The sequence below is a fragment of the Juglans regia genome, chromosome 3, assembly GCF_001411555.2.
Source record: "Juglans regia cultivar Chandler chromosome 3, Walnut 2.0, whole genome shotgun sequence".
Lineage (NCBI taxonomy): Eukaryota > Viridiplantae > Streptophyta > Magnoliopsida > Fagales > Juglandaceae > Juglans > Juglans regia.
Genome location: NC_049903.1, coordinates 21,088,751 through 21,109,027, shown reverse-complemented (window position 1 = coordinate 21,109,027; position 20,277 = coordinate 21,088,751). Strand labels below are relative to the sequence as shown.

The following is a 20,277-nucleotide window of genomic DNA, read 5'->3' as shown; positions in this document are numbered from 1 at the left end:
ATCTCGGGGGGAATGGATCCATTGAGTTTGAATGAGATATTGCATATTTTACTCTTTTTTCAAAATCTCATTCCCCCTCCCAAATAAGGTGTAAGTAAGGCACAATAACAGTTAGGCTCCATTTGTTTTGAAGTATAACTATTATGTTATGGATACTGTTTTGAGCAAAATTCTTTGCAAGAAAACAACTGATTTTTTGGTGTTTGGTTGTCACTTGAAAATAGTTCCTTTTTTTCTTTTTATTGTTCGGTTAACATAAAATTTTGGTTTCAATTATAGAGTTTCTTCTGGGTTCTTCATTGTTGGGCAACCTTCTCCTGGGTTTCTTCTGATTTGTTGTTCTCCTCTGTTTGGCTACTACAAAACTAGAGGTTACAGAATTGGAAAATGAAGGGTTATACTGTTGATTATTGTTTGGGGCCTTGAACAGAGGAAATTGATTAGATAGCCTGTTTGAATTTCTGTCAAATTATTTTTGTTCTGCAGTTATTTGTTCCCTTCATTTAATTTGCTTTTTAGATATTTAGAATGAAAGCATAAATAAGCTTTAAATTTATCAGTTTTATTTATTTATTTATTTATTGCAGCTAGATCGTGATTACCATTGCAATTTTTTTATTTGTGAATCTTCGTTTTCTTTCTGAAAATCTTATACATTGAGGATTCTATGACTAACACTTGTAAATTTGGAGTACAGACCTGGTATTGGAGAGGGATGAGAAGAACAAGATGGGATTTCAAGGTCAAAGATGAAAGATGAGTCTTTCATTTGAGAGGGAGAGAAGGGTTGGTGCAAGTGCTGATGGGAACGAAGAGGCTTGCTGCTTGGAGAGAACAGATGATTGTTCGTCTGGAGAAGGTGCAAGTATCCAGTTATGTACTTTTCTTGAACTCCTAACAACTATCAACAAAACGTGCATCTTGACTTGACTTCATGGTATTATCAACAGAACCTAGATCCATCACAACTAAATCCCCTTGGTGGCTTAAACAGGATCTCGATGAAGCCACCAAAGAAATCTGACAACAGTTGACTCTACACTAATGCGTAAATTGAAAAACAAAAAGTATAGAAGTGTATAGATTATAAGGCTTGCCTTCAATAGGGCAATTGGTATAATGATCTTTATATATTTTTGCTAAGCTTGTCAAATATGAGTTGTCTGCTGTTAGGGTAGAAAATATTTTTTTCTTAGTGATGATTTTTTTCCTATTTTTAAAGTTAACAAGTGGAAGTTTGTTGTTTCTTAGGCAGAAAGGTGGAATTATAGTTGCAGGTCCTGGCAAAATTAACATCTCATTCGTTCACAAGGTAATTAAGTTCCACATCATAGCGTGTCCCCTTTCTCTTTTTTCCTCATGCCCAGAGCACTGTTAATCATCAATATGACCATTGTTATCTATTTGTTATTGATCAATAGTTTCCTTTTTTTCCTAACAAATTTTGTAACCTTATCTAAATATATTTTCTTATACGACTAAGATCGGAGAGGAGTATCGAAAGACTCCACTCAAGGCTTTAAAGTTCTGAACTCTTATGCTAGATACTATTCTAACTAGATGTAAAATTTGTTTATTTCTTTTTGTGTAGGACAAAGAAGCTGGGGATGATCCTAATATCAAAGTTGTTCTGAAAGCCTGTTGTTCATGAAGAAGAAATGACGAGTCTGCTAAAATTCTGTATTAGATTTTACTTAATTCACTTATACTTTCTATTTGCACACTTATCTCATACAAACACATCGGCCCCATTCTGTTTCAGCCACTTCCAACCTTGAAAAGTGAGTAGTTTAGGTTTATGGGGTGATTTAGAATGCTTACAAATAATATTTTTCTTGAAAATAGGCCGATAAAGGTAAACGACACATTGACATCACACAAAACACCCTAACAATAAGCAAATCCTGATCCAGCCACATATGATGCTTGTTTCCTCAGTTGCAGGAGTGAAATCCTAGTCAAGGGTATGACATTCGGCTTCCTGGGAGAGAGAAATTCTTGTGACACACATTTCATTAAAGGCCGAGACTTTGGCTGAGTGTGCAGGCATGCAAAGGCTATTGTAGCAACAAGCAAAATCTCTTGTCCAATTAGACGATTTGGAGGTGGTAGGCGTTGGTCTAATATTTCATTTAGCATCATATTTTGAGATGATGATGATAATGAGGATAGGAGTTCTCCTGGATGCCTTCCCATTAATACTTCTAGTGCCACCACTCCAAAGCTATATACATCGCATTTTTCAGTAACTGTCATCGTGTAGGCAAACTCTATAGAGAAAGGAAAAAACGATGAGGACTAAATGCATTTAATGAATAGTAATACATCTAATTAATTTGATAATTATAATTTAACAGTAAAATTATTGATTGAAGAATAATATTTAATCAAGTTATCGATAATAATCTATAGGTTTTAAAATAAAAATCTTTTAAATAAAGATGTGACAACTTCATTATATAATATTCTGAAAAATAAACAAAGTTCTCAAAAATGGGTTCTAGCATCAACTATTTACATTTTTAATTATTTTGCGTAGAGGATATAACTTGAATCTAAATTTTTTTATAAATTTTAAAAAACATTTTAAATTTATTTGAAATATCTTAAAATAAAATATTTAGAATCTATATATGATATTCTTAATTGATATCTTAGATTATTTAGCTAGCTCGAAGATTATTCGATCAATCTAGGACTAGTATTATATGATTTTTAAATCATGAAACTTTGAGTAAAGGAAGGTACTATATATTATTATTATATTATTGCTAGTTGCAGACTATTCCTTTATAGTCTCATTATCCACTCTCAAAATGTATTATTATTAACTAATATTTGCGATTATGCTAAACATATAATTAAATGAAAAACAAATATATCTAATTAAATTTATAATTTTAGATTATTGGGATTTTAGATTTTATTGCATGTCTTTTTAGTTTTATCAACTCAATATCCTTTTAGCTTAATTGGTGATAAAGATTCATAAATCGCAAATTTGACCAAAAAAAAAAAAAAAGTAAAGAAAAATAATATTTAAAAATGTTTAGATACTGACTAATGGAATAATTGTATTCAATATTCTTAATTAAATAATTTAAATGACATTGTTGGAGTCCAAATAATCAATTAACAATTTACCTGGGGCAATGTAACCATAAGTGCCAGCAACCAATGTTTGATTGGAAGAGTTCGGATCAAGGAGTTTAGCAGTTCCAAAGTCAGAGATTAAAGCTTGGAAATCAGAGTTTAGCAAAATGTTGTTGGATGATATATCTCTATGAACAATTGTTGGGATGCATTCATGATGCATGTATGATAAGGCGTGTGCTGTGCCTTTGATGATGTTTACCCTCTTGCTCCAATCCAGTTCCATAGCTTCATCAACATTTCTTAGGACACAAAATAGGCTTCCCCTTTCCATGTACTCATAAATTAAAAATTTGCATCCTTTATGTACACAGAACCCATGCAGCTTCACAATATTTCGATGTCTTATCTCTGTTAACACCCTCACCTCATTTATAAAACTCTTATAGAAACCTAGATTCTCAGCCTCTCTCTGATGAAGTTTCTTTAAGGCAACCACATTTCCGCTTGGTAATTCTGCTCTGTAAACGCTACCATAACCACCAGTTCCAATGCAATATCTGATATCAAAATCCTCAGTTGCTTCAATAATGTCTTCATATGCAATATGTCCGTCATAATTCCATATCGAGAATATGTTTCCATTCTTTGATCCCTTAGACTCAATCTGGTTTTTTTTGAACACGCAACGGGACAAGAAAATACACCCCCCAAACAGGAATCCGAGGAAAATGCTGATGGGTACAAAAGTTTTTATTTCGGTTATGATTGATTTTTTACCTTTTAATGTGTGAGATGTATGATACAGATCATAACCGTTTGGAATTTGACCCTCCAAAGAATTATGTGATAAGTCGAGTCTATCAATACTAGTGAGAGAAGACGGAATGTTGCCTGTAAGATTATTGTAGCTAAGATCCAAGGTCAATAGAGGGGCAATCATCCAAAGTGCAATAAGTATTTTTCCACTAATAAAGTTATGGCTAAGGTTAAGGTAGCTCAAATCTTTAAGCATCCATATTACAGGGGGAATGGATCCATTGATTTTATTCCTACTAAGGCCTAAAGTATTCAAATTAGTTAAATGGCCCAGAGTGGAAGGGATTGGACCAACGAGCATGTTCGAAGAAAGGTATAAAGAGATTAGATTTTTCAGCATCCCTATCTTGGGGGGAATGGATCCATTGATTTTGTTCTGATGAAGGTCTAAATATTCCAAATTAGTTAAATGACCCAGAGTGGAAGGGATTGGACCGACGAGCATCTTCAAAGAAAGGTTTAAAGATGTTAGATTTTTCAGCATCCCTATCTCGGGAGGAATGAATCCATTGATTTTGTTCTGATGAAGGTCTAAATATTCCAAATTAATCAAATGACCCAAAGTGGAAGGGATTGGACCGACGAGCATGTTGGAAAAAAGGTATAAAAAGGTCAGATTTTTCAGCATCCCTATCCCAGGGGGAATGAATCCATTGATTTTATTCCGACTAAGGCCTAAAGTGTTCAAATTAGTTAAATGGCCCAGAGTGGAAGGGATTGGACCGACAAGCATGTTGAAACTAAGTCTTAAATAGACCAAGTTCTTTAGGATCCCTATCTCAAGTGGGATACACCCCGTAAGGGAGTTCCAACGAAGATCAAGACTGACTAAATTTGGGAAGAAAGAGAATTTGAGTTTGATCAACTGACCTCTCAAACCTTGATCAAATCTATCGATGGTTGTGATGCTTCCACCAGCATTGCAAGTAATACCATCCCAGTGGCATGCACTTGAATAATTACTACTGGCTTGGGCATGAGTAGTGGACGGCCACCACCCAGTCTCCTGCAAAGCCTTGGCTTGTTTAAGTTGAAGGGCATGAGATGACCCAGATGCAGCAACAACAAGCTGCTGAAGTGCATTATCCAAACACTTTCTGCATAATAAGATCCAGATAGCCCATATCGCTAGTATCGGTATGGAAATAGAAAGGGAGGTTGTTGCCATTTTAATTTATGAGTAAGTAATGATGGATTAGTACTAGGCTAGACTTGTATATATAAGAAAAGATACTCTAAAGCTAGGCTGGCCTGTGAAATAATTGAACGAATCATCTTGGAAATTTCCTTGAAATGAATATTCATCCTAGCCTGCATTGAAATTTCCTTTTGAAAGCCAATACATTTATTCCTTGAAATCGACCCTCAAGACTTGTCCTACATGCATGCAATATCCGACGACTCATTGTCTAATATTCATGTACGTATTAATTATATATAGGTCCGGCTATTTGGTGAATTGATGTTATATATAGTTTCAACACAGTACTACTACTGAATTTAAAGTGTATTATTGCATCTTAACGACGTACATGATGATGTGATTAATTAATACTAATAGTTGAATCTTGGCGCAATAATTGAATAATTTTTATTTTCTCAAACTATAAATTTTGGGATTTTCAATGTTTTTTTATATGGCCCGTTGGATGACGGCATAGGATGGATAATGAATGAGTACGCCGATCTAAATTAGTTTTGAAACACTTTATTGTCAGGAAGACTTGTAATTTTATAACTTGAATTAATCAAATTTAACTCCAATTAAATTGAGTAAATTGTACTAATATTATTATTTTGTTAAGATTTTTGAGTCAATAATTTATTCATACAGCCAATAATAAGATTTAATTAGTTAAAAATATTGGGCAAGAAACAGAGCTCGATTGGAAAAATTATTGTTCGACGTATTGTTTGGTCTTTACGTTTTTGTTCTTATAACTTGTCAATGAAAAAAGACTTCCGCACTGACCCCGTCAAAGATCACTTCGATGGACGTGGAGACTTTTCTCACCCAACCCCACGTTTGGGGCGGATGAGAAAAAGGTTAAGAACATGTGGTAGTGATGCTTCCTTTTGCTTTTTCTTGGATAACGCTTTCAGCCTTTTCCTCAATATTTTTTTTTTCTATTTTGCTGATAAAATAGAAAGTGAGATATATTAAAAGGAGTAGTACTGTTAAGAAAGTAAATAAAAGTAAATAACAAGGTTCATTTGCTTATTAAAAATTTTGAAAAACCTAATCAAATTCTCCAAAAAATATGAAACTTTCTAATTCTAACCCCAACTAAAATTATTAAAGAACGTAAGTTCTTAATTTTTTTCTTAACTCAAAAGTTTTGCCTCCAAAACCTAAAAAAATGAATATATATGATGCGATTTCCTCATTTTATTCAAATTGAAAATATTAGTACGTATGACTATTGACCAGTTGTCAAGTTTAATTTTAGATAAAAATATTTGGTTGATCTCTAAAAAAAAAAAAAATTATATAGCTCGTTTACTTATATAGCTCGTTTTTTTATATAGCTCGTTTACTTAAAAGAAAAAGTTTAATTGAAATATTTCCTCATTTCAATGTTTTTTTATATAGCTCGTTGGATGGATAATGAATGAGTTTTCAAATTGAACTCCAATTAAATTGATTAAGTTGTACGTACTAATATTTAATTTATTCACACAGCCAATAATAAGATTTAATTAGTTAAAAAGATTGGGCAAGATACAGAACTTCGAATTGGAAAAATTATTGCTCGACTTATTATTTGGTCTTTACTTTTTAGTTATGATCACTTGTCGAAGATAAAAGACTTCCGCACTTATCCCGTCAAAGACTTCAATAGACGTGGAGACTTTTCTCACCCAACCCTACGTTTGTAAAAAGAAAAATTCTAAACATAAGTCCCACATTCTGTACATCCACTTAAAAATATGTGATTTTACTTTTTTATCTTCATATTTCATATTGAAATATGAGTGGGACCAGAAACATTTTTCCATGGCTTTGTGGGTGAGTGGGTGTAACAATCAAGATCTGGAATGTTTGGATTGAGTATGAAAATGGAATGAAAATGTATATTGAATTTCTGATAAAGCTCTCTTCGAGGGGAGCACCTCCAAATTGTAACTAAATTAAAGTGAAAAGTATTCTGGATGCTCTTTCCGTATAGTTTGTTAGGATATATACTAGAATGGTAAAAAGACTACTCTGCCCTTACTACTCGGGCCTGATGTTCTTTATTACATAAAAGGAATAACAGCTACGAGTTGGGTTAAGCCCATCGTGAAGGTGTTTCCGTGAGGCCCATTGAAGCCCATTATCCCAGCAAGTCTTCTAGGTCTTCTGGAATATACGATCACTTGTTAGCCGCCGCCCCATGTTCTTCTTCTCTCTTCGTTAGCCTTCGTTCATCTTCTCTAGCTTCGTGACCTGCAGCGTATAACAAATGCCCTCCCCATTAAATCACCTTGCCCACAAGGTGAGGATACTCGGAGCAGAGCTTGTGATATGGTTCCCACGACGCCTCTTCCGGGGTCTGCCCTTGCCAACGGACGAGCAGTTCAGTCACGGGTTGATTGTTCCTCTTCTTCATGCGTCGGGTAAGTACTTCTTCTAGTTCGGGCTTAAAGATTCCTCTTTTATCCACTGGTGGTAAAGTAGCTACTGTCGATTGATGCTGACCTAACTTCCTTTTGATCTGCGAGACATGAAACACATCATGGATTTGGGCTGAATCCGGCAACCCGAGACGGTAAGCGACTTCACCAACTCGTTGGATCACCTGATAAGGCCCATAAAAACGGGGTGACAGCTTGAGATTGCGTCGGGCCTTTAAGGAGAGCTGTCTGTACGACTGTAATTTCAGGTATACCCAATCTCCGATTTGAAAAGTTTGTTCCTTTCGCCCTTTATCAGCATATTTCTTCATGCGGTCTTGAGCTTTGAGTAGATTTTGTTTTAACAGAGGCCATATCTGGTCTCTTTGCTGCAATGTTTCTTCAACTTCTGGTAATTTGGCTGTGCCCATAGTGTAATCTATCAACCTTGGAGGCTTGTAACCGTACAAAGCCTCAAACGGAGTAGTTTTAGTTGATGCATGCACACTGGTGTTATAGCACCATTCAGCCAGTGCCACCCAATTTGCCCATTCTTTGGGCCTGTCACCCACATAGCTTCGGAGATAATTTTCAACCCACTTATTAACAGCTTCTGTTTGACCATCCGTTTGAGGGTGGTAAGCAGAGCTGAAAGCTAACTGTACCCCTTGGAGCGTAAACAATTCCTTCCAGAACTTGCTGGTAAATGTAGAGTCCCTGTCTGAAATGATTGTTCGGGGTAGCCCATGCAGTTTGAAGATGTGCTTCAGAAAGAGCTGCGCCACAATCTTGGCTGTAAATGGGTGAGTGAGAGGAATAAAATGGGAGTACTTTGTAAACCTGTCCACTACCACCCACAAGGCATTGAAGCCACTTGAATTGGGTAATCCATCCACAAAATCCATGGATATATCTGACCAAGGTATAGAGGGAATAGGTAGGGGTTGAAGAAGACCATTAGGTAGTGTATTGTCTACCTTAACAGTTTGGCACACCTCACAGTTTCTGACAAACTGTTTGACAGCAGCTTTTTGGCCTAGCCAATAGAAATCTCTACGTAGTCTGTGCATGGTTTTATCAAAACCCAGGTGCCCACCCAAAGGGCTGCTATGCACTAATTCGAGAAGCTTGGTTATGAGAGTGTCATGGGCAGGGATATAGACCCTATTTTTATAGAATAAAATTCCATTTCTCACCGAGTAAGGAGTGGGTAAGTTACCCTCTTGATGCTTTTGAAAGAGGGTCTGTACCTGTAGATCAGTGGAATAAAGTGACTTAATCTCACTCATCCAATCCCATGTTGGTAAGGATAAGAGAGAAATAATGACTTCTGCCTCGGAGCTATGTCTAGAAAGGGCATCAGCTACAAGATTCTCCTTCCCTTTCTTATATTCAACAATAAAATCATAGCCCATAAGTTTTGAAACCCATTTTTGTTGCATGACTGTACCTACTCTCTGATCAAGTAAAAACTTCAAGCTTTGGTGATCAGTTTTGATCACAAAGGGCTGGCCCAATAAGTAGTGACGCCATTTCTGCACTGATGAAACCAAGGCAAGCAATTCCTTTTCATAAGTGGAGAGCCCCAGGGCCCTGCCTTTGAGAGCTTGACTAAAGAAGGCCAAAGGTCTGCCTCCTTGCATTAGTACTGCCCCAATTGCACCTCCCGAGGCATCACACTCTATAACAAATGGAGACTTAAAATCTGGAAGAGCCAAGACAGGAGGTACTGTCATGGCAGCCTTTAAATTTTCAAATGCTGTTTGAGCCTCATCAACCCATAAAAAACTGTCCTTTTTAAGTAAGGATGTCAATTTACCAGCAATAGCTCCATAGCCTTTCACGAATCTGCGATAATATCCCGTGAGCCCAAGAAAACCCCTAAGGGCCTTTAAGGACTTAGGAATTGGCCAATTCAGCATGGCCTTGAGCTTGTCAGGATCAGCCCGAACCCCTTGGCCCGAAATTAAATGGCCCAAATACGAAATTTCTGGGCTGCCAAAACTGCATTTACTAAGCTTTGCAAACAATGAATTTTCCCTTAGGATGTCAAAAGCCACTTGAAGATGCCCCACATGGTCAACAATATTTTTGCTGTAAATTAAAATATCATCAAAGAAAACTAAAATAAATTTTCTGAGATGAGGTCTGAAAACCTGATTCATAAGACTCTGAAATGTGGAGGGAGCGTTGGTTAAGCCGAATGGCATCACCAAAAATTCGTAGTGGCCCTCATGTGTTCGGAATGCCGTCTTAGGAATGTCGTCAGGCCGCACCCGAATCTGATGGTAACCCGACCTGAGGTCAAGTTTAGAAAACACTTGAGCTCCATGCAGCTCATCCATGAGTTCCTCCACCACTGGAATAGGGAATTTGTCCTTGACAGTGACGCTGTTCAAGGCTCTATAGTCCACACACAAACGCCATGAGCCATCAGCTTTCCTCACTAGCAGTACCGGGGATGAGTAGGGGCTTTGACTAGGTCGAATGACCCCTGATTCCAGCAATTGCTTAACTATTTTTTCAATTTCATCTTTTTGAAAATAGGGGTATCGATATGGCCTTACTGAAATAGGTTTAGTGTCAGGTTGGAGGGTGATACTGTGGTCATGGGATCTTGTTGGGGGTAGTCCAGTAGGTGTGGCAAAAATGTCAGGATAGAGGTTGAGGAGTGACTGGACAGGTTCTGGGATTGGTGGGTTCTTTGTAGCTGGAATATCTTCAATGAAGTGTAAGAGGAGCCCTTTCTTCTCTAGGCTGTTATACTTAGGCAGCTTCCCTTCCTCAACTAAACTTGTACTGCTGAGGCCTTTTAAAATCACTACTGTAGCCTTATAAGTGAATTGCATAGTGAGCTGTTGAAAATTCCAAAGAATTGATCCAAGGCCTTGTAGCCACTGAACCCCAAGAACAATGTCACATCCAGCCAACATTAAGACATACATGTCCATGTGAAAAAAATGCCCCTGCATATGAATATTAACTCCCAATGCCTTTCCCTCACTTTTGATTTGATCCCCATTAGCAACCTTGACTTTCACCTTTTCCTCTTCATCAACAGTTAAGGGAACTCGAGCTAGTATTGCCGGATCAATGAAATTATGCGTACTACCCGAGTCTATTAAAATAGTCACTGCCTGAGTCCCAATTTTACCCCTGATCCGCATGGTTCTTGGGTTGAGGGAACCCAAAATTGCATGTAAGGAAATTTCTGGACATTTTCCCGCATCCAGAATCTCCACCACCCCATCATTGTTTGATACTTGGCCAGTATCATGATCACTAGGAAGCTGGTCATCCTCCACTTCTTCAATCAAATAGAGTTTAGGGCTGTGACATCTATGGCCTGGATTCCATTTGGAATCACAGTGATAACAAAGGCCCTTCTCCCTGCGCTCTTTCATTTGGTTTTGAGATATCTTTTGGACAGGCACAATGGCATTGGAATGGTTGGTGTTTGGATATTTGGTGTGTGTTTGGGTTATTGGCTGGGATGGTTGGTGGAATGGCTTATAGTTGGAATTGGTTGATTCAGTGTATACTATGCTTGGGGATCTGTGGTTGAATTTCTTATGGAGTAAAACTTTTTCTTCTTGTATCCTAGCAAGCCCATAGGCTGCTATCAAACTAGTTGGATCAAACATCCTCACAGTCAAGCGGATTTCATCCTTAAGGCCACTAAGGAAACAACTCAACTTAAAGGATTCAAACAAGCCCTTTAATCTGTTTGATAATTCCTCAAATTTAGTTTTATATTCATCCACTGTGCCTAGTTGTCTCAGCCTAGTCAGTTGCTCCACAGGATCATCATAACTACTAGGACCAAACCTTATCAACAAGGCTTCCACGAATCCCTCCCAACTTGATAAAACTCCTGACTCATCTAGATCTTGAAACCAAACAAGGGCCTTACCCTCCATATGGAATGAAACTAGCCTTAAACGGTGCTGTGGTAGTGTGTTGTGGAATGAAAAAAATTGTTTGACCTTATAAAGCCAACCATGGGGATTATCTCCTCTGAAAATTGGAAAATCCAACCTAATTGTTCTTGGATAAATTTCACCAGCATGATGTGTGAGTTGTTGTGAGTTGCTGCTGTCCACATTTTGATTTAATCCTGCTGAAATAATTCTGTTGACGTTGTGCAGATCTGCCGCTACAGTTGAGAATTGCTGCATCATGGAGTCCATCTGTCGCCTCATTGCAAGCATCTCTACTTCGATAGTAGTGAACTGAGACTCCGTATGTTGAACATGAGTCTCGGTAGATTTCTTGAACGCCTGGAACCCTTCCTGTAGATCCTTTAGACGAGTGCCTTCAGCCATTTGTGCAGAATCGATGGCTCTGGATACCACTTTGTAACAATCAAGATCTGGAATGTTTGGATTGAGTATGAAAATGGAATGAAAATGTATATTGAATTTCTGATAAAGCTCTCTTCGAGGGGAGCACCTCCAAATTGTAACTGAATTAAAGTGAAAAGTATTCTGGATGCTCTTTCCGTATAGTTTGTTAGGATATATACTAGAATGGTAAAAAGACTACTCTGCCCTTACTACTCGGGCCTGATGTTCTTTATTACATAAAAGGAATAACAGCTACGAGTTGGGTTAAGCCCATCGTGAAGGTGTTTCCGTGAGGCCCATTGAAGCCCATTATCCCAGCAAGTCTTCTAGGTCTTCTGGAATATACGATCACTTGTTAGCCGCCGCCCCATGTTCTTCTTCTCTCTTCGTTAGCCTTCGTTCATCTTCTCTAGCTTCGTGACCTGCAGCGTATAACAGTGGGACCAGAAACATTTTTCTTGTGCAGTGGGGAATTGGGATCGTGCAGTCAAGGGAGAAAATGAAACGAGAAGTTTCCTCAACGCTGGGATGCTAAAGCAAAGGGAGGGGAATCGATTGATGAAACGAAGGGCAGGTTTTTAATTATTAGTTCAAAATTGCCCCAGAAATAGTTGCACAATGGGGCTTGTTTCAGTTATTAATGTTTTCCATAGGCCATTCGATAAGCAATTAACTTTTACACTACATTATCATAACACACACAGTAGTGAAAAAGGACACCCAATAAATATAGAAAATGTTCCATGAAATGATCAAATTTCACAAGTTCTCATTTGATAAAATAAGTTGCAATATTGTTTATAACAGAGCTAAATAGCAATAAGGTGGAGAGGTGTGTTTCATGGCATGAAGAGGCCAGTGTGGTACTGCAGGCTTCTAACAAAATAAAAAGGGGTATCCTCCTAAGATAGGCGATCATTACATGTTGCTGACACTGATAGAGCGCGATTTCTATTTTTTATTTTTTTTGGCGCGATTTCTACTTCAAAAATTCCAAATAATGTGGTATTCATCAAATATTTGAATTCTAAGATCTTCAAATTTCCAGGTTCATCCAATATTGTAATTTATATTGTCAAATAGCACATTTGTGGATATATTTAGGTGTGATTTGAATAGTGAGTTGAGTTGAGATGAAAGTTGAAAGTTGAATGAAATATTGATAAAATATTATTGTTTAATATTATTATTGTTAATTTTGAGATTTGAAAAAATTAATTTTTTTATAAGATTTTGTGTGGAAATTTAGAAAAGTTGTAATAATGAGATGAGATGAAATGAAATACTTTTACTATCTAAACGAGACCTAATTTCTTATTAAACTCTTATAGATAAATCTTATATATTTTTCAAATATCAACCCAACTCAAATAACAAACATAACTCGTTGTTTTGAAATTGAATTAAACTAACACTAAAAACCCCAACAATATGAAATTATGGATAGCAATATATGACACGACCCATAAATCCGACAAAAACATAATACCAAATAAACGGATTTGGATCCAAGCAGGTTGAATTGTAAGATACGATTAATAAACCCGCAATAAACCCGTATAACACAAATAAATTATATTTTTAAATTTTATAAACGTATAGTCTTATATATATTTTTGTTGTGGTTGAGAATATGTAATATTAATATTAGTATATATTAATATTAGTATTTGACTACTTAATATTTCAAACTATTAAACTTTTTTTTGTTAATATGTAATTTTATTTTATGAAAATATTAATATCTCAAACTGAAATTTATAGTCAGGTTTTTTGGAAAGTAATTAAACGATCTTCTGTGTATTGAAGAGTCAGAAAGTAATTTAAAGTAGAAAAGGCTTCCACATTGACCCGATGATTATCAATTACTAATTCGATGGACGTGGAGACTTTTCTCATCCAACCCTTCGCCGTAGACCCAAATTTATCCATACAATTAAATAGAAACTGGAAAAATAAAGATGAGAAAGAAACGAAAGGAAAGGTCTTGAACACGTACGCGATAATGATTCTTCCTTTTGCTTTTCCTTTGAACTGCTTTTAGTCTTTTCCTCCTTTTAACAATTTTATTCTTTTCCTATAAAGAGAGGATTTTCAATATTTTTTTTTATAGCTCGTTTTCAAATTTTACTCCAATTAAATTGATTAAGTAGTACTGATATTATTTTGTTAATATTTTTGTGTCAATATGTAACACACCCCTGAGGGTTGAATGAACAATCTCACTTCGAGGGTGAGAAACCTCCAGAATAATAGAGAGGAAGAAAAAGATAAACTTGAAAATGAGAATGCTATTAATTTTCCGGATCCTTACCTCTTCGTCCTCCCACTACAAATACTCCTTTAACTAACTAATGGGCCAAGGGCCTACTTAATCAGACTGTAAAATAAGGGCAATTCAACAATTCTAATAACAATAAATGGGCCATGCCCAACTCAATATTAACTTGAAAATAAAATAAAAGAAAGGGTCACAGGTCAACACAACCATAGGCTTGAGCCAACCAAAGCTCACAATGAACTTCGGCCCACTACTGTTCATGGACAGAATTGTGACAAACCCTCCCCCTTCAAAGCACCTTGTCCACAAGGTGCGGTTAGGCTTCAACGCTTCCTTTGTAGTTGAGACCAGGTTCTAAATGTGGCAGATCCCCTTGTCTCGCAAGCAGCTAAATGACGGACAAGTGCCTTATCTTTCATCATTTTCTTCATGGCAAGAACAAGACTTAGGGTCACAGCCAAATGCATTCCTTCAGGAACAGCAACCACCACTATTGTAACAGTAATTGCAAAGGATCCCAAAATTTCCATTGCATCATCTCCAGACCAGATCAAGTGGGACCCTTCTTGCAGCTTGCGGGTGATCAGCCCTTGCAACATAACAGAAAATGTAATAGCAGCAAAAAATAGGCCTATTTTACCAATAATGGTTGCTACACCATTAAGTTTGGCCTGCGATGGAGTCTCATCATCTCCTCCTTCACAAAGAGCAGCCATCAGTTTACCCCACTGAGCTCTCATTCCAATAGTAGTCACGAGCATCTTGCCTGATCGATTCTGAACTATGATTTTTTTTTTCCTGTCCAAATCCTTGAACTGCAGGGGTTGCTTGTAATCACTTATGGCGACAAGCAAAATGCTGGCAATAATTCCAAGGCCATCATGGGCACCCCTCGGCCATCGTTCCATAATTATGCCCACCAGAAGAGAGATAAAAGCACAAACAGCAAGAATCATAAGGGTTGTATCTTGAAGGGCTTCCCACACAAAGATCCAAAAACCTCGTGATGGGCTTTCATTAAATTCATTAATACCATAAATCTCTACTCTTTGATTCAACAATGGCTCAGAAGTTGGAACGCCCATGTTGACTGGAGTTGCAAACTTGTTTGCAATACCCTCAACCATGTGAAAAATCTTGGACCTCATTGAGTTGGTGCATGTGGAAGAGGCTTCAATCCTCAAAGGACCATCCCAATTTATTGTCCCAGCAGAGACCGTAAGGCCTTCTTCATTATACACAGGAAGTGATTCTCCTGTAATCATGGATTCATCAACAACACTTCTACCTGAAAGAACTCTTCCATCTATATGCATCCCCACATGATTTCTTTCTCTTCCTCTATCAAAAGGTTTGAAAATAACTCTAAGTGGCAAAAAATCAAGCAGTTGAGGTGCAAATTTCTTATCTCCGAAAACTTGCAAGCCCATGAATAGTTTTCCTCCACCATAAATTACAAGCAAGGTAGAAAGGACTTTATATACCTCAACCATACCAAATATCACGACATCTGCCACTTCAAAATCATCCAGAGACTGTAATTCTTCATAACTCAAAGTCTCATGACTCTCATGTTCCTCTTTCGATGTTTGGGAGCACCGTCTTTTATAGGAAATTGATGTAGCTGGACTTTGAATGATGCTGCTCCAATAATCCACAGATTTTGAATGACGTTTATTTGACCCTTGCATGAAGGCAAGACTGCTCCAATCCGTAGAAGAAGGGGTATATTTGACACCCTTGCTCTTTGGAGTTCTTAAGTCTTCACCATAACTAGAAGAATCCAAATTCATAAAACTCGAATCCTTCTGAGATTTGGGTGAATCCTCTATAACATTGATATAGCTTCTTCCAGCTTCATCATTATCTACTTCATATTTGTTGCAAACATTTTTGTCAAACATATTCTGTAAGGTTCCACAAGCTTCTGACTCAAAGGCTTGTAAATCATCCCCTTTTTCAGTGTTTTGCATTAAATCAGCTACTGCTGTGAGAAAATCATCACCGCAGTGCTCCACATTGATAAAATAATGGCCACCCTCTTCATAGAGCTGAACCAAACGATCCAAGCGCTTCTCTGCCACCGGTATAACGGTCTTAATTTTCATCCGATTTAATTTGCTCTCATCAGCTAGGGTCCCTTCATGCCTTTCATCAAACAACTCCTAGGCAACATTTCCTTTGGCTAATTTCTGATTGCCACTCCTCAATCTCACAGCATCGCCCGTTGAAGTGTAACCCCATATATCTGTTCCACCTGCAAGTTTGAGGGGAATTGCCTCCAGTTGACCAAGGAAGCATGAGCAGCAAGTAAGAGATTGGTGCAGCTTGTGAGGAAGAAGAGGAGGATGAAGAACCGAATGAGAAGCCCTACATGGTGGATTCTTTCCCTCTCTACTGTTGGGTTTAGTGTTTGAAAATGGAGAGGTGGCAGCAAATGACAATGATGATGAGAATGTTGTTGTTCCAAATATGGATGGGGTGGAACTCGGTGTTGATATAGATGATCCGAAGGTGGATAAACCTGGACTCGCTGATGGAACTGTTGTTCCGAAAGGTGTTGAACTCGAAGCGGAGGTTGCTCTCGTAGAAGACGTTGCTCCGAACAGAGGTGAGGCAGCAATGGGCATCGCGGACGCTAACATTGTTCCGAACGGGATATAACTGGAATCGGACTTGGGAATGGAATATAATGAACGTGCTGGTATTATTGTTTCTGCGGAATGGTTGCTTTTCCGTAGTTGGGAGCTTGTGAATAAACAAATGGTGGTGACTCCTCCAGGGTCAAAATTCCGAATATGAGAATCTGAGCTTGCAGCTTGGGTTTGAATTTTCCAAATGGTGGTGAAGGAGAATCTCGAGCACAGATCTCTCATCTGCTTGACCTTGTCGTCCATAAATTCTTCATTGATTCCCATTTTTGCTTTTGCTTTGAATTTTCGGTGGGTTAAAATTTGTCCGTCATCAACCTCAATCGAATGTTTGGTTTGGAGGGACTGGGGATGATGTTGTTTGGCTGCTACTTGGGTTGTTTCGGATAACAAATGAGGCATATGGTGGTGATTAGCAGAGGGGTCGTCACTAACCGGGATCTGAGAGAAGTAGCTTTGTTCAAAGATGCACTCGGACAAGAAATTTGTTGTTGCTTGTTCTTCGTCTTCTTTCTCCTGCATCGTACCAACCTGCTCCAAATAGCTTAAATTCTCAAAGTTATTTGCAAATTCGTCCAGAGACTGTTGAAATACATGGTGTATTTTGTCGTGACTCTCCTGCAATTCTTTCAGATGTTGTTGAACAACATCGAAGCATTGAAGATTGTCTTCCATTAACTCTTTGATATTTAGTAAAGATGAGATGATGTTTTCCATTCTTATAGATTGATAAAGCCGATGCCAAGGAAAGACTGGCTCTCGATATCACTTGTAACACACCCCTGAGGGTTGAATGAACAATCTCACTTCGAGGGTGAGAAACCTTCAGAATAATAGAGAGGAAGAAGAAGATAAACTTGAAAATGAGAATGCTATTAATTTTCCGGATCCTTATCTCTTCGTCCTCCCACTACAAATACTCCTTTAACTAACTAATGGGCCAAGGGCCTACTTAATCAGATTGTAAAATAAGGGCAATTCAACAATTCTAATAACAATAAATGGGCCATGCCCAACTCGATATTAACTTGAAAATAAAATAAAAGAAAGGGTCACAGGTCAACACAACTATAGGCTTGAGCCAACCAAAGCTCACAATGAACTTCGGCCCACTACTGTTCATGGACAGAATTGTGACACAATACTTTAATCATACAGTCAATAATAAAATTTAATTAGTTGAAGAGATTGGGCAATAAATGAAGCTTGGCTGGAAAAATTATTGCTTGTTGTATTGTTTGGTCTTTACTTTTTAGTTCTGATCAGTACTTGTCGACGACAAAAGACTTCCGCACTGATCCTGTCAAAGACTTCCCCAAAAACCTAATCAAATTCCCCAAAAAATATGAAACTCTATAATTCTAACCCCAGCTAAAATTATTGAAGAACGTTCTTAATTTTTTTCTTAACTCAAAAGTTTTGCCTCCAAAACCTAAAAAAATGAATATATATGATGCGATTTCCTCATTTTATTCAAATTGAAAATATTAGTATGACTATTGACCAGTTGTCAAGTTTAATTTTAGATAAAAATATTTGGTTGATCTCTAAAAAAAACAAAAAAACAAAAACAAAGGGCCCAAGGAGAACAATAACAATTTACTAGGGCTTAGGGGCTTAGGACTGGTCTTTCTCTATCGATTCCATTAATTCTACAGCAACGCCCATGTGGTGGTGGTAGGAAATAAGGGACTTTTTGGCAAAATATGTTCATCATATATACAGCGCTAGCCAGCTTTGATAAGAGATAAGAGAATCAAGACTTCCCCTGGATGTCTTCCCATTAAAATTTCTAATGCCACAATCCCAAAACTAACGTCGCATTTTTCAGTCGCTACCACAATATAGGCCAACTCTATATGGAAAGAAAAGAAGAGTATTAAATTTTGGATTAATAGGTGGGAGTCGAAAATAAAATAAAATGAATGAAGACACAAGTTGTACTATGAGGTTTATCCTCTTGCTCCAGTCCAACTCCATAGCCACAAAGTCGTTGCTTAGAACACAAAGTAGGCTTCCCCTCTCTATGTACTCATAAACTAAAAATGTACATTTTTTTATGCAAACAGAACCCATGAAGCTTTACAATGTTTCAATGCTGAATCTAGGCCTGCACATTTGGCCTGCCCAAACACTTTTTGGGGCCGATCCGACTTGGCCCGCAACTGTGTGTAGGGAAAAATAACCCGACCCGACCCGACACGTAATGATTCGGGTCGAGAAAATATCGTTTTTTATTTATTTATTTATTATTAATTTTTTAATTTTAATTCTAATTTAATGTTTTTTCCTCCTGAGAGCGTCTCGAATTGCTTAGTTCTTGCACAGTTATCAACTCTTTCGCGTTGGGCCTGAACGATATCAGATTACATGAACAAATCTCCAAGAAAACAAGAAAGATCAAGGCATGCGATCGAGAAAATCAGTAATACCTTCATCTGGGTCCTCCGGTTCTAGAACCAAAACTTGATCTGGTGAGGAGTCAAGCCTAGCTCCCGACTTAACTACAACCTCTACTTCTCATTTGGGTGAGGGCACTCCTTGAACATTCTTTATGCCATGAAAGGAATGAAAACAAGAAACCAACTTAGATTGAAAGAAGGAGACGAGAGGTTCTGGAGGAGGAGCAGTAGAAAAGACTCGATGATTGAGAGGCTTTTTCTTTCGTTTTGTCCGAATGGGATTTCGAGGTACGACCTTGTCTTAGCCCAGATCCGGCAATGGAGAACGGCAACGCAAAACAAAATTGGCAAATGCTAAACCGTGTGTCGAGTTTCTGATCTCCAACAGAGCTCTGTTCTGTTCTTTGCTGCATCTAGTTTTAGCCCAAGGGGATGGGCAAAAAGTGGGAGCCATAAACCAAAGGAAGATCATGACCTTATAATTGGCAAAAGAAGCGTCCATTTGTGATCAAGAGATTGTTCGAAGGCAAGTAATAATGTTTTTGTTTATATGCAACGACTGGATGAATGGATTTTTGCATCTTTATAAACTGGATTGAACGGCCGTCTGTGTGAGAGTGAGAGACAGAGAGAGAGAGAGAGAGGGGCTAGGTCTTTTTTGCCTTAAGAAGAGAGCGGGTTTATCGGGTGTTGGAGTATTTCGCCCTCTAAACAGAATGTTGCAACCTGCTTCTATTTTAACCCGACAGTATTAGGTTGGGAGGGTCGAGTCAATCGGGTGGGTCGGGTTTTGGGTTTTCTTGCACAGGCCTAATTTATATATTACTTCTATTATCATTAAACATGATGCACATGAAAAGCCAAACTTAACAATTCATTCATCGTTTGACAATCAGCCAATATAAATGACATAGCAAAACAGGAATGTGCAACAATATGGCAACTTGCAGATGGGTTCTTACATCTAGATTCAATCACTTGATGGTGAATAGTCTGATTAACTGGGTCGAAAGCAGTTGTGGTCTTGGCTCAAAAACACTTTTCCTCCAATTCACTTAGTCTCTCATGCAGCATTGTGTATATAGCAG

General features: G+C 37.7%; 2 protein-coding genes across 2 annotated transcripts; both read right to left on the bottom strand.

The window, feature by feature from the left end:
* Window positions 1-1,710: 1,710 nt before the first annotated feature.
* On the bottom strand, window positions 1,711-4,133 carry LOC108997601 (MDIS1-interacting receptor like kinase 2-like). Its single transcript, XM_018973947.2, has 2 exons — window positions 3,145-4,133; window positions 1,711-2,270 (listed from the first exon to the last, which is right to left on the bottom strand). Exons 1-2 carry the CDS (start codon window positions 4,106-4,108, stop codon window positions 1,888-1,890), a joined length of 1,347 nt encoding a protein of 448 aa, XP_018829492.2. The 5' UTR covers window positions 4,109-4,133; the 3' UTR covers window positions 1,711-1,887.
* Window positions 4,114-5,080, bottom strand: LOC118348004 (MDIS1-interacting receptor like kinase 2-like). Its single transcript, XM_035688722.1, has 2 exons — window positions 4,183-5,080; window positions 4,114-4,145 (listed from the first exon to the last, which is right to left on the bottom strand). The coding sequence occupies exons 1-2, from the start codon at window positions 5,078-5,080 to the stop codon at window positions 4,114-4,116; spliced, it is 930 nt and encodes a 309-aa protein (XP_035544615.1).
* Window positions 5,081-20,277: the final 15,197 nt, after the last annotated feature.

What these genes read in the sequence shown, in the direction of transcription:
- LOC108997601 (XM_018973947.2), bottom strand. Translation starts at nt 4,108, where the DNA reads ATGCTTAAAGATTTGAGCTACCTTAACCTTAGCCATAACTTTATTAGT. An exon ending in TTATGGTTACATTGCCCCAG is followed by an intron (nt 2,271 to 3,144) that starts GTAAATTGTTAA and finishes CTTTCTCTATAG; the next exon opens with AGTTTGCCTACACGATGACA.
- LOC118348004 (XM_035688722.1), bottom strand. Translation starts at nt 5,080, where the DNA reads ATGGCAACAACCTCCCTTTCTATTTCCATACCGATACTAGCGATATGG. An exon ending in TCCAATCCCTTCCACTCTGG is followed by an intron (nt 4,146 to 4,182) that starts GCCATTTAACTA and finishes AGGCCTTAGTAG; the next exon opens with GAATAAAATCAATGGATCCA.